At 38.7% G+C, this 14950-nt stretch overlaps 1 protein-coding gene across 1 annotated transcript in view; it reads left to right on the forward strand.

The window, feature by feature from the left end:
- Positions 1 to 14950, forward strand: part of slc41a2b (solute carrier family 41 member 2b) — a 54758-nt gene that overhangs the window by 10532 nt on the left and 29276 nt on the right. Inside the window, exons 4-7 of the mRNA XM_084710540.1 lie at positions 138 to 209; positions 865 to 1009; positions 2490 to 2636; positions 12840 to 12987. Coding sequence (XP_084566666.1) covers positions 138 to 209; positions 865 to 1009; positions 2490 to 2636; positions 12840 to 12987 — 512 coding nt within the window. The remainder of the gene's footprint in view (positions 1 to 137; positions 210 to 864; positions 1010 to 2489; positions 2637 to 12839; positions 12988 to 14950) is intronic.

Consider the following 14950-nt stretch of genomic DNA (forward strand, 5'->3'; position numbering starts at 1 on the left):
ATTTTGTCCTCATAGTTTTGGTCCTCTGAAACTGTGGGACTGTGCGCACTCTGGCACAGGTATAAGCAGCATGGAAAACTCATATAATGCTGCTTTTGCTTTTTCTTTACTCTGTCCTCTCCTGCCTCTCAAAACAGGTGAATGTGGGCAAAATGGATTCTCCTATAGAGAAGTGGAATCTAATCATTGGCAACCTGGCACTGAAGCAGGTAAACACACACACACGCTTGCTGCCTGAATGAATCAATACTACTGTGATTGCTGGAATCGTCAAAGTTTTATGTATTTTTGTATTTTATTAGCTTCGACACAAATACGGTTAATATTGGTTTCATTTTCACATTGACCGCAGTTCTTAGAGGCACCGTCACTGGTTTAAAATATTATAATATAGGCACAAATCCTCTCCTACATACTGTCATATAAATGTTACATTATGGATGTATGTAAAATTCATGAAAGACATTACTACGACCAGTGGTGGTAATTGGCTGGATTCATGTGGGCGTTTACTCAGACTGTTCTATTGATTGCTGTCTGTGTAGTACAACTGAGTACAGGCTCTGCTAATCATCTACCCACACACTGATAAACACACCATAACACATGCAGCATGGGAGTATTTTGACGATATGTTATGCAATAAAATCTGTCGGCTGCAGATGTTGTGTAATGTAATGGAAAAATCTACCTGGACAGGATTTTTTCACAGGCATGTTTATATGGAACATTACCTACCCTAAATATTATATATGAGTCCTGTAAGCACTGTCTGCCTGTTTTCACACATGTGAAGTAATAGTGCTTGTTTTCTATAATCAATCAAAGAACACAATAGAAAGTCTCCCTGCCTCTCTTCTCCAGGTTCAGGCCACTGTGGTGGGTTTCCTGGCCGCCGTAGCAGCCGTGGTTCTTGGCTGGATCCCAGAGGGGAAGTTCCAGATGAGCCACGCCGTGCTGCTGTGCTCCAGCAGCGTGGCCACGGCCTTCATAGCTTCTCTGCTACAGGGTAAACACACACAGTCTAACAGCTGTGCACCGCAGTTTAAAATAAACTGTTAATTCTGTCGCTGTGGAGAAGCCGGGTCACTTCTGTCCTCTTCTCAAACAGTCTGTAACTGACCTCATATTCATTTAACAGGGCTGCCACAGGTCTGGAAAGTACATCCATAATTCCAAAAAAGTTGGGATGTTACCTAAGTTGTAAGTTCAGGTACTAGACTGACCTGCCTGCAGTCCAGACCTGTCTCCCATTGAAAATATGTTGTACGTTATGAAGCACAAAACGGAATAACGGAGATCCCGGACTGTTGACCCAGACCGTTTCAGGCATCAGATTCAGAATGAGTGCATATTTTTTTTACAAAAAACAACATTAATCAATTTGGACATTAAAGTAGCAATACAGGTAGCACGCATTTTGATTTTGGGATGAACTGTCACATTAAGGGGAGGCACCACCTGAGAAAAACCTAACCCTTCTGGTTATTTTGCTTATTTTAGACTCTACACAACAAAAATTCTACCAAAATTGTTCAAATGTTACCCTTTTTAAGTACCACAATATTTGGCATAACCATGAACACATGGCTTTCCTGACTAAACATATTTACATCTAAATATATAGATTTGTTTTGCTGTGGTAACTATCAATGAAAAAAGACAGGGTGCAGACACAAGCATTCTGCAGCAATAGCTGAACATTCCTTAACATTTTCTCAAAATGACATTGAGCTCACAATGAAATCCAAAAATGTCTGGATTGGTAATTACTCCGACTGCCGTATTTTACAATCCAGTTCCTTGAAGAAAGAGGCTTTTTTATTTTATGAGGCATTTTGTGCTGAAAAAATACGACATATGACATATGTAATATGTATCATTACCAGTTATTCAGATATTGATCATAATAAAGCAAGAAAAAGTTGAAAAATGTTTTCTACTTATATGCAAATTAGCACACATTTAATGAATGTTGCCTCATTTGCATATTATAATTAAATTATATATAACTATATAATGTAATATATATTTACTAATCAATTAATTAATCTAGGAAGGTTTCATTCTGATGGAACAAAAGATTTTTTTTCATCTTCCCGTGTGGTTCCTGACCCAAAATTTCTAATGTCAATTAATTAAGGTAAACCATTCAAGTCTTTGTATAGTACTGTGCTGCGTGAGACAGCTGTTAAGTGAAAGTCTGTGTGAAATGCTTTGTCCTCAGAAGTGCTCAAAAAGTCCTTAAAATGTATTATTACAAAACAGTGGAAACTGATGTAACAAAAAGTAAGTTAGGAAGACAAAAACACTGGTCTTTCTGACAGACAGCCTGTGTGTGTGTGTGTGTGTGTGTGTGTGTGTGTGTGTGTGTGTGTGTGTGTGTGTGCGTGCGTGCGTGCGTGTGTGTGTGTATGATAATGTCTGAAAGTCACCAGGATTGTGAAGACTGTTAGTCAAGTGCTGCGCCCTGCTTGTGTCATGTTCAGGTATCATCATGGTGGGTGTAATTGTGGGTTCCAAGAAGACGGGCATCAACCCAGACAACGTAGCCACACCCATCGCCGCCAGTTTTGGTGACCTCATAACCCTGGCGATCCTGGCCTGGATAAGCCAGGGCCTCTACAAGTGCCTGGGTAGGTGTACAGCTACTACCTTCACATGACTGCTGCAGCCATAAACATGTTTCCTAATGCCTACATTCTAATTGTACACAGTATATATGCTAAGTACACAAGAAATAGTTGGTGGTGTGTAATTGTGACACAGCTAATGATTTTAAAACGACTGAGGCTGTTGAAGAGTTACAGCCTGCACTGACCTCTGTTCAGGGTTTTACACATAAAAAGAGATTCATGGCACTGAACTAGAGGAAGCACTTTTCTTTCAGTGAGTTTTTACAGTGTTTAACCATTTTGGCTAAGAGAAAAAAAGAGAGAAAACACAAGCAGCTGGGCTAAGGCTGCGTGGGAAGGACAACCACAAGCAAAAGGATTTAGAGGAAGTGTTTTTGTGATGTGTTTTGATTTTTTTTATAAGAAAGTTCACCAGATTCATGCAGCTTTCAACTTTGTTTGTACAATTTATGACTGACCAAAAGTGTTTTTTGAGCAGACAGTATGTCCGTGGTCAGGTTGAGACAGCACGACACAATTGATTTTAGTGATTCCATTAACTTTCCAACATCTGTAGTCCTGTCTGTCCGTTACCAGCAGGGACTGTGATGCTTGGTGTCTAAAGAGTTTTGGCTGTTAGGCAGTAAGCTTAAAGAGTAACCAAACCACCAGATCCAATCATGTTATCTGGTGGATACTGCAGTGGATTAGTCATGGGAAATGTGATGTTTGCTAGTTTGTGTTTGCAGTAGATGTGGTCGTGGGTACTTTCACACACACAACCTGTTCTGGTAATTTAAAAACAAACACTGATGTGTTTGCTCATTTTGTGCAATTTACCAATTCCCAAATAAGTGAGAAAAGTGTACTGAACAGTTTGAGGCCTCGAAGCTTCAATCATAATGTTAACATTTATTGAAATCCTTATTCTAAATAAACATTCAAATGTTACAAAGTCTATTCATTCAGTTTAAATCCAGTATTTCTGCACAGTTGCAGATAAAGTTTAAGCTACACTATTATAATTCTTATTGTTATTATAGTATTTATAGAACTAGATGCTAGTGGTTGCTGCGGATTATTTCCAAAATTCACAACATATTTTTATCTATGAAATATTCTGCTGCAGTCTGTATTTTTAGCCTTTTAAAAACAACAGGAAGTGCCAACAGGAAGGTATGCACCGGTATCAAGTGGGCAGTTTAGCAGCACCATAAATTACATAAAATTACTATACATTAATATTTATGTTAACTGAGTTTTGTATGGTCGGTCTTGGTCACTCGGGTCGGTTGGTTTGTTTCATATTTCTGACTGTTTTGACTGATTTTCATACATTTAACATCTATGCTGAGAAAGCAGGTGGATGCAAAACTGTTACTGAATAATGCATCTACCTCTTAAGTTTATTTCAGAACACTTTAGAAGCTTGTATTTCTGGAGTTTTTGACTTGACCTTGAGATTTTCATTTACATTTAACGTTCATCTGTGCCAAGGAAACAGGAGGATATAAATCTCAGCAAGTCAAAAATCTGTTCTGCTGAACAGTGCATCCCCTTCTGAAGTTTATTTTCAGACACTTCAGAGTTAAACACTGTTAGCAGCTCATATTTCTGGATGATTTGACTTGACATTAAGATTATTTTTTTAATCCTAATTATGTAACATGTTGTGACAAGATGTGTTGTTGTGACATGATGTCACATATATGAGACGTATAGATAAAAACAAAAAAATGTGCAGTGTATGATGGTATATATTATATGTAAAAAGCAAGCGCACAAAAAACATAAAGAAATACATTGAGCTACACACATGGAAAAGCTAATTTGCCATGTATTTCACTTATAAACACTGCAGATAATGTTTACTTTAAAAGTAAATCGTAGTACGAGACACAAGTTTTATTGAAGGCAACATGCTGCAATAAATGTTTGAGTTTTTAGTTCAGCTCAAACTCTTAAGTTTTGAAAAAGTTTTACCAGCCACCAGTCTTTTACTGAGATAATTTACTTTTCTTCTTTTGATAAACTTGAATCTTTAAGTTTTAGAAACCCACAAAAACTAAACTAATTGAAGATGAATGGTTAAACCATTTCATTTTTAGGTACCCAAATAATGACAAAAATGAAATACTTTTTTGAGGTTCTTAAACCCAAAGATTCAAGTTAATCTTGAGAAGAAAAGTAAATTACCTCAACAGAAGATTACAGGTTGATCTGGTTCATCCTCTGTCAGTTGGAAATGGTTATGAGCTTCAGATTTCTTGCTCTCGAGGTGCTCTGTAGTGAGACACGTCCCTCAGTGAGCCAGTAGAGGTCCCTCTTGCCTCACTGTGCAGCAGCACTGCTCTCCAGTTGCAGAACAGACCGTCTCTTCTCCTCTCACCACACATTCCTCATGTTTAATTCATATCACAGCCAGACCTGTGTTGCACCACCTTGTATTACTTAACACGGCGTACACTGGAAGCTGTTTCCTCTTGGAAAGCGTCTCACACTAACTCACCCTGTCAGCTCTAATTGTATGACATAGATGTTCAGCAGTATGAAGGGAACAATTTAGCGCTGTGAGCTAAATGTATTAAACACACTTGAGATTTCATATTTCCATGGCAGGGCAGTGCACTGAGGCTGTCTGACTGTGTCACTCTCAGGACAGTGGCTCTGTTGTTCTCCAGCCCAGCCGCACCGACAATTTCCTGCTAAATTGGAACTAATGGTCAGTTAACTCTCAACTAAACAGAATTTAAATCACATGATTATCTATGCAGATAAGACCTTAATGCCTCTAATGCTTCTATTTTTGAGGCAAAGCAGAGAAGAGATGAGACGGTGGCGAGACGTAGTAGCTGCAGGAGCCAAGTCGAGCCCGGTCAGGTTTATTTATAAAGTGCTTTCAACAAACAGGATTGTTACAGAGCGCTTTAGTGAGAGGGCTCAACAATAGATAAAAGCAGGGATAATGAGAGCATGAGATGGAGCACAAACACCAAGAAATGGGGCCAGAGCTTATGAGCATGCACAGTATGTGTGTGTTGGTGTGGATGTGGCAACGTCGGGCCATTTCAGAGCAATCCACAAGAGAACTGAATCCATGATGTAGACAAAATGGGAATAAATGGCTGGTATTGAGTTACATTGGGTCTAGACACTGGCTGCATTAACACCTGCAGAAAGAGAGTCCTATATAAGCCTCATATTACAGGATTATTAAAAAATTGCACAAAAAGAGAGGACATTATCTATAAAATATTTGAGTAGTTTTTATTCACCATATTTTTAAGTGGAGCCATAAACTGTGCATGAAAAAAGTGCCAAAAAGCAGTTTTAAATGTCTGGATTAAAGTGTGTGTGCTAATATATTTAACAGACAACTTCAAGCAGCAATTTTCAACCAGAATACCACATCCAGCTGCAAAGTGGGAGTGGTTTCTGCTACTTTTTCTCACTGGAAATTTCCATGAAAGTTTTCTTTCAATGATATCCTCAATGTTCCGCAGCAGAAACACAGGCTCTCTCTGGGATAATTTTACAATATTACAGATGTATTTGATGCCAGTTAGGTTTAATAATTTGAGAATGATTTGAGAAATATTGTTTTTTTTTTCATGTCAGCTCAACATGGTGGATGGCTCGAACTGCTAAAACACCCAAGAGCTTCAGCCACCAAAGCAGCCAGAGGCACAAATTAGAGCTAATTCAAAAAGCTTTGTCCATTAAACAAAGCATTTCTCCATAGTGGCTAAATTAATTTAAAACTGATCCGATATCTGATGCTGAGTTCATTACCACTGCTGTTTAATTAGATTTCTACAAAGTGTATTCTTTAGCATCTTCTTGCCATCAGTGGCACATACAACAAAGTTTAAAAGATGCAATAATTAATTTTTTGGCCACTTTGGGGCGGCAGAACAAGCTATAAACACAAGACTAACATACTTATCTTATAAAGTTAATATGACAAACATTTGACACTGAGCAAACTTAGAATTTATTTGGACAAAAGGAAGTTCAATATTCAAGTAAAATCAAATGGGGCTGCCACTTAATAGTGGATCACACGTTCACTGGAGTTACAGTAAATCAAAACTGATTTTTCACCTGGCAAAGTAAAATCATACAAAACAAAAGTGTTTTACATTTTTCAGGTAACTGATAGAGGCGTAATGATACATTGATATTCAGTTCAGTGTTTGACGAGCCAGTATGATCAATGCAAAGTGAAAATATCAGTCTGTATTGTCATCTTTAAGATACGCCTTTATTTTGAAATTCCCACGGCATGCCTGCGTGACAAATGTCTGAAAGTGTTCACTCATAAAATGCCTTAATAATTCAGCTGCTTTTTGTGAGTTGACATAAATGTAACTGAATGTGTTAAATGGACAAATGATATTGTCTAATATTGATCTCAGGCCCGTGAACTGATTTAAATCAAAACTGACTTTCTGATACAGCAAATATCATATAATTGTCCAAAGAATCAATATGTAAGGAATAGTGTACAGTGAGCAGGTCATTACTGTGAAATAAAGAGGGTGATGCAGGACCACTACGAGAAGCGTCCACTTTTTACATGGTTACTTTCCAAAAAAAAAAAAAAAATCAATAATTTGACAGAAAATTTTCTCAATTTAAAAATGATTTTATTGCTCTCTCAGTCTATGATCAGATCTGCATCCATAGCAATGGTCTATTTTTCATAGCAACAGTCTGTTATACTTTGCAACAGTCTGCCCTAGAGGAAAGGAAAAGTTCAAAATAAGCTCTCGTCTTTGTGTAGCCTGTGTCTCGTCGACATAAATGAGCTCAATTTAAGACCATTGTGACACTTTGACCATTTTCTCATCTGCTCCAGAGAAACAGCCTTTGTCTCGTCTCCGCCCGAGACTAATTTGAGCCCATCTGAAGATCTTAAAATCTTCTTTTTTTGTCTCACTGCATTGAACTTGAATTTGTCTTAAATAATCAGCTCTTGAGATAACAGTGAGATTTTAAAGAAAACTTGGTTGTCTTAAATGAACTCTTAAATTTGTCTCAGTGGTCAAATTAAAAGCTTAGTGCTCCACACTGCTGTCAGAGAAACACATCTTTCAGAAGATCTCCTGCTTTTCTTTTGTTTTCCTCCTTTTTTCTCCTTGGGGTGGGGGGTGGGCCTGTGGGGGTAGGAGAAACAGATGACACTCAAAATAAGAATCTCAATTATTTCTCATAAGACAGAATCAAATATTTAACAAAACAAAATATTGTATCATGATGAAACATGACAATATTATACTGTGTTGAAATAAGTTAACAGAATGTCCCTTCTCTTTTCTGTTTGATTCAACACATTCACAATAATTACCACTTTTGCAGTAAGCATTATCATTAACAGGCAACTGGCTTTATTGTGTGCCTGTAAAATTTGTATTTTAGACTCATTATATGGGTTTTGTATTTTTCTGTAACATAGCACAGTGTTAAAAATGTTACTTACAACATTCTCTCCCTGTCCTAGAACTTGAACTACTTTCTGAGGCCCCAAAACATATATTTAAATAATTAAATTCATATCATAACATGCAACAACTAGTCTACTAATGGCTTGAACTGACAACTACTAGTCAACTAGGAAAATCTAGCCCTAAAGATATGTCAGCTTTCTTTATGTTGCCTGATATCAAAAATCCCAAATCCCAAACAGCACAGGTCTTCAACTATATTTGTCCAAGGGCCAGAATTTTTCCACACAGATACTGTGGGGGCCAGGCTGCCTGTAGGGTCTGTTCACAATGATAAAGGCTAATGAATATGATGATAAGTATAATGGTTTGATAAGATGTAACTACTACGCTGTAGAGTGATGGTTAAAACCTGTAATTCCAGAAAAGTGATTGCGCAATGAAGTCCTGATTGGCAGGACATATTAATCGTTATTATGCATGTGACACCTTGTATTTTCTGTTGGTAAAAATAAAAACAGTATGACTACAGGGCAGGTCACAGAATTCTAAGGGCAGCAAAACAAACTATTGTGGTTTTGTTAAAGAAATCAGGCAATAATTGGTCTTTTTCCATTATTTGTGAGCACCCTGGATCTGATTTAATGCTGCACACGGCATGAGTCTGTGAACGGCAGGGCACAATGAAAGGAGTTGTTACCTAGATGAGACATTTTGTGCGGTCTGCAGCTCTTCATCTCATTGTGGCGGCTCCTTTTGTTCCATCACTCCCTGCAATATTTTGATATACTGTCAAGAAGTCTAAAAATGATTTTTTTATAGTGTTGTTCATTTTTGATGAAGAATCGCGGTCAGTATCAAGCTCCAGTGTTAAGCTCCCTAAAAAAGTGCATTGCATTTCCTTTGACTACTTCAAAATTAAAGTCTGCCCGTGTTTCGCCAGTTTAATACGAAGCCACAGGAGTGGGGAATGTTAGGTTTGCATTAGCAGTAATTTAATACAGCGTTTCTCTGTGAAGTTCATCAAATATATATACGTATTGCAATACTTTCATCAGTGGCCACTTTGCGAAGGCTTTGGCGGGTCTGATGGGGCCTGAGGGCCCCCAGTTGATGATCTCTGCCGTACAGAATATGACACTCTCTATCTTCAGATTCTCCTTTATGTTCTGTTTTGATCTCCATTAAGTCATGAGAATGTGTCTGGTTCTTTAGCGAGTAAATGCTATGTTTACCAGCTTTTGGCTAACTGTGTCTGTCTGCTGCTGGACAGCTAGTGTACAGTTAGTTAATCAGAGACTTCTCACTGAAAGCAGTTGCCTGCTGCTTCTGAAACTTTTTGCCCTTATCTGATAGATGAAGATATGACAGGAAAAGGAGCAGAGAGAGAGGGGATGACAGGCAGTAAATGGGCCGCAGGCGGTAGTCGAACCGGCGGCTGCTGCAGAGGGCTGACAGCACATGGGGCGAACGCTCCAGCAACTGAGCCACAGGCGTGGCCCTGGAAGCGAGGTCAATAAGATCACTGAGAGTAAAGTTAAGTAGTACAGTTGAGACAGTAAAGTTGTAAAACCAAAATGATGAGCTAAAAAGCTCTGTAGACTGAGGCCAACTGCAGAGTCTGGTCATGATTTTCTGTTGTCACAAATAGTGACCCCTTTCTCTTCACAAGTCCATCATTTGACCCATTGTTAATACAAAAATGTTGGTTAGCATAGTTTTAAGCTTAGTGATTGGATGTTTCTTACCAAAATGCATGTTGGGAATCATAGTAGACTTATTTACCATATATCTCTAGGAACACAGCCTTATGCCTTTGAGTTTTTTTCAATGAACTGGATATTTTCTAAGTCTATTGCTCATCTTTTGTAGTGATAATTCAACCAGAGGGGTTTTATGTCCTTCAACATGCTGCAGACTCAATCAACATCGTGTATAGAAAAATGAATAGGACTCCCCGGAAACCCAGAGGCCTGAAATAACTCTATTATTGTGTGAAATGGATAATACATACAAGCAATACGTGTTACCACTGCACCCCAGAAGAATGTAAATTTAATTTTCTGTCCCTACCCCATCAAATAAGAGCTAGAATAACTCTGACAGGCTCTTACTTTGTGTAATCCTGCTTCAGATGCTTGGTTAACCCCGACTGAGCAGGATTCCTTGGCAGAGAAACATCTTACTCCTCTTGCTTGTAGTTTTTACATTTGCGAACTCATGCTGGGTTTTGGGTGCACTTCTGTCATCATAAAGCATGGAAGCGAGCGGTACTTATCATCACTGTGGGGATCATCATTTCTTTCCCATGCATTAGAAGCATCTCGCCATTTCTCAGATAAAGGAGATAGTTGGCAGCTGCAATGCTCTTTTTCCTGGCAGAACGTTTTAGCAAAATGTATTCCACCAGAGATGGACAGGAATATCAATTGTTTGTTCATCGGTTTATTCATGGCAACAGGGATACTTGATGGCAAGGTGTCAGAGGTTCATGTAAACAGTTTAACCTGTAGAAGACTTTAATTAGAGCATGGCTGATTGCCAGTTTACTCTGTGCATGTTAACTCAGTGTCAGATTCCTCTGCTTGAATATGGAGCAGGGCTGATGTGGGACAAAGCTCCCCTCTCAAATGTGTGCCTCAGTATATCTGCCGCAGCTTTATATTTTAGGACTGAAGGTTTGCTGGAGCCCATTATACGCTGAACTGAACAGTGGGCCCTTTCTGTTCTGCAGCTACGAGACCACGGAGATAATAAATCTGGGACTGTTTCCTAATGGCAGTTATTTAGTGCTTGGAACAGAATCCTGCTGGAAACATCTGGTGGTGGCTATAAGCAGGTGCTTTAGCATAATTACTCTTTCAAAATAGTTGTGTTGCGTTATATTGTAGTTTGAACAAAGAGGAAAGTTGCAAGTTTCACTTGCCTGATTGGGCAGTTTAGTCAGAAATCAGATGCTGCTGGCTTCTGCTTGTGAAGAAGTACCTTGTTTAATCCAGCTTTCTCTCAAATGTGCAGTAAACTGCGCAAAACAGCTGGATTTTCATCTTGATCTGCCAAGGCCAGCCAGCCAGCTAAGCTGTTTCTGTGAACATTTTTTTGAAAATAATTGAAATGCTTGCGTGTACTTACGTGCAACTCTCAACAGAGATGACAAGGAAGCCAGATTGGCTCACTCCTCATCAGCCGCCTGATCAGGGAAGTGAGGGTTTTTTGTTTTTATTTATTTATTTTTTTTAAGCATTTTACTTGCTCTGCAACTGCACAATATCATTTTTTAGCCCTGAGGTTGGAGACTGAAGCTGGGAAGCTAAATGTGATATCCTTTACCTTTCCTAACTACTTTTCTTTAACCTCAATGGAAACATCATAATGTTAAGGACGTTAAGTCCAGGAAACAGAAAAGTAAGACAAGCACCTTTGTCATTTAGAGAATTCGACAAGCTCATGGCTGGAACACTAGCCACACTAGAGAATCCCTCGGGATGGAGGGCTGGTTAGTCCACCTCTTTGGTCCAGATTAAATGATTCAATTAAATGATTAAATGATTACCTTGAAATTTTTAACAGACTTTAATGGTCACCAGAGGATGACTCATAATGGCGGCAACACAAAGGAAGCAGAAGTGCCACAGACTGCTGTGAAACACTGCACGCTTCCTTTCCTGCGTTTAAAAGGTTTAAAAAAAAATTTAAAATCAAACATTTACACAGTTGACTGACAGTTCTGAGCCTTAACATGGAATTATGCCTCTCAAAGACACACATAAAAGTTGATTTTTCACTAGTCATATTATTAGCTTAAGCCTCCTTTATTTTACATAAATTAGCTGAGCAGCTAGTGGACTTTTTCTCTACTCATAACTTAATAGATAACCTGCATTATTTATTCTTTTTTTTTTTTTTTTTTACTCATTGCTGATTTAACACTGCAAATCATGACAGAAAACATGGTTAAATTTCAGCCTCCATTGCCGTTTTTTCATCCTAACACTGATGAAACAGAGCAGCCAGTATTGTTGTAGCAAGAGCAACAAGTTTGCTGACTTCTGAGTGAGATGACAACATTGTTTGCATTGAAGAAAATTCTACGCTGCTGATTAATTCCATGCAGGGGAGTAAATATTATCAATACTGTACCAGTTGTCATTATCTGCCTGCTGCTAGCACTGTTTGAATGTTTGAACAGAAATGATGACACAGCAGTGACATGGGAATTTCAATTAGAAATCTGAAATGGCCTTAATGCAGATCCCACATTATCTCTTCCTGTTTAGGGCCCAAAATATAATTATACGAGTGATGCAGAGTCTATAAAAATGTTATTTAAGTCCTTTTGTAATTTCAGTTAAATGTTTAAAACTCGCACATTCCCAAGTAAGTGCATTAAATCAAAATACCATGTGCACTGCACTTGATAGATACTTGTGGACAAAAATTCACAGAGTGGGAGGAATGGGAGGTCAGTAGGGGCCCTCGATTCGTGTTCAGCAAGTTAATTCAGTGTTTGTGTTTCCTCAGCATTAAACATTGATGCACTGAACAAAACAGAGAAAAGGGGATTTTGTAGAAAACAAGTTTGTATGCTTCAAAGTTATTGAAAAAAATAATTTTGGTATTGTTGACTAACAGTCAGGTATCATATTGGCACCGTTAACAGAACATTTCTAAGAGTACCCAGGTGTTTCCCCTACTGTTTCCCTAGTGCATGCTGGGATAGGATCCAAACCCCCATCACCCAAGAGGAAAAATGAATGCATCTCTTCCTTCTCCCCAGATTCCTACCCATATGTGTCGTCACTGGTTTGCGCCTTTTTTATGTGTCTGACTCCTCTGTGGATCGTCATCTCCTCCAAGCACCCAGCCAGCCGCACCCTGCTCTACTCCGGATGGGAGCCAGTCATCACTGCCATGGTCATCAGCAGGTGTGTGTGTGTTTGTGTATGTAACTGTGTGTGTGTTTAGTCTTCAAAGGGGAAAGAACAGCTATTCTGCGTCTGCAACTCTCGGTGTCTGGTTTGCTTGATGACTCATCCCCTAAACAAATTGCAGCACCCGAGCACATACACCCTCGGGTCCCCTTGAGCCTGGCAGCCTCACTAATACAGCCAGTAGGAAGGGATTGATTGTCTCGCTCGCTCTCACTCACTCTTTTTTTCTTCTTGCCTCTCAACACTCTGTGCTGGTGAGCCCACATTTCTCAAGCTTTTATCAAGGAAGAAGAAAATACAAATATTTGCTCTGTACACCAAAAGCTTAAAGGCATACTTTGGATTTTTTGAAATAGTGCTGTGCAGTCCATAGTGACTGTATTACTTACAGTAGATGGTGGTCAACACGCCCCCAGTTTGGAGAAGCAGCGGGAGAAATGGTGTATGAAGCTACGCAACGTACTGCTGTCTTAAGAGTCAGCAGCAAAACATATTTAACCATCTAAAAAACAATATCACTTTAAGTGTGCACTGTATTTAGAATATTTACACTGCTTTGCTTTGCTGTCAGTCTATTAGTTAGTTTGTGTTATTGTGTGACTTCTGTGTTTTAAAAAGTAAGTTCAGATTCACTGAAGTCACACAATAACACAAACTAACAAACTGAGGCTGCGGTGATTAAGAAAGATGGATATTTGGCTTCTATAATGGTGGTTTCCTATTGGAAAAGGTTGTGTTTAAGCATACACTTAAACTGATATAAGTTTGTTTTAGTTTTTAAAAGGAGAAATCTACAAGATATTTACTGTACTACAGTGTTTCTCAAACCTTTTACAACACGTACCTCATCAGAAAATATTGAGCCTAGACCAGGGGTCTGCAGCCTGCAGCTCTACAGCCTCATGTGGCTCTTTTGCCTTTGTCCAGTGGCTTTGACAAAAAAATAAATAGAAATGAATGTTTTATTTACATTACATTTTATGTACATTTTAATTTTCACTTATCGTTGTTGTAGGCCTAAAAGAATTAGTTACAAACATGTGTGGCCTATGCAACAAATAAAAAAAGAAAGTGTGCGTCATAGTGAACGTCTACAACTTGGTGCCCTCCCTCTAGTTTAGTTTCCCTTGGCTAGCTATGGATGCTAAATTCAATAAAAGTAAATACATTCAACAAAAGTCTCTCAGGAAAATAGAGAATTTAATAGATGAGGCTTAGACAGATTTCTTTTTCTGTTTTGGGCAAAAAAAAAAGTCTCTTTTGAGAGGAAAGGTTGCTGACCCCTGGCCTAGGCTGACCTTATTCAGCTGCAGGTATTTGAAGCAGGAGGCAAGTTTATTCCTAATAAGTCCTGCTCAAACTGAATCCAATTTGAAGTACCTCAAGTCATGTCTTCTGATGCTGTGGACACTTTACTGGCACTTCTTAAGTAGTCACTAGCACTCTTTCTCAGTTCACTGTTGTCCACTTCTTTTTTACCCTGACTGCTCAAAATGTTCTCCTCCTGATCCGTACTTCTCTTCATAAATGTTACAGTTTAGTGCAAGTGTTTGCAGTGTTTTTGAAACATTCATATTCTCCACATTTTACCTAGAAATCATGAATAATCCTTTAGAAGGAATAGATGTTTATGTTGGTTAAATTGAGCAAAATATTAATGGAGTTTGGCAGGCAGTCACTGATCTCAAACTCCAGATATAGAGCAGTGAGCTTTTGTTTTTGGAATAACAGCTGTAACTTTACATCGACAGACAGTTGACATTTCTATGTTTTGCTGCCGACCCTGTCCACAGCAGCACATCGATTAGCTTCTGTGCTGGTGCTCCTCTCTGCTTCTCTAACCTGGTAGCATGTTGGCGGCCACCTACTGCAGATAATTCACTGACTGTGGACAAGAATTGCATATGACCCAACTTAAAATAATCTGAACTATCTCTTTAAAACTACAGAAAAATCT

This window comes from Lutjanus erythropterus, chromosome 22 (assembly GCF_056507025.1).
Source record: "Lutjanus erythropterus isolate fLutEry1 chromosome 22, fLutEry1.hap2, whole genome shotgun sequence".
NCBI classification, from domain to species: Eukaryota; Metazoa; Chordata; class Actinopteri; order Lutjaniformes; family Lutjanidae; genus Lutjanus; species Lutjanus erythropterus.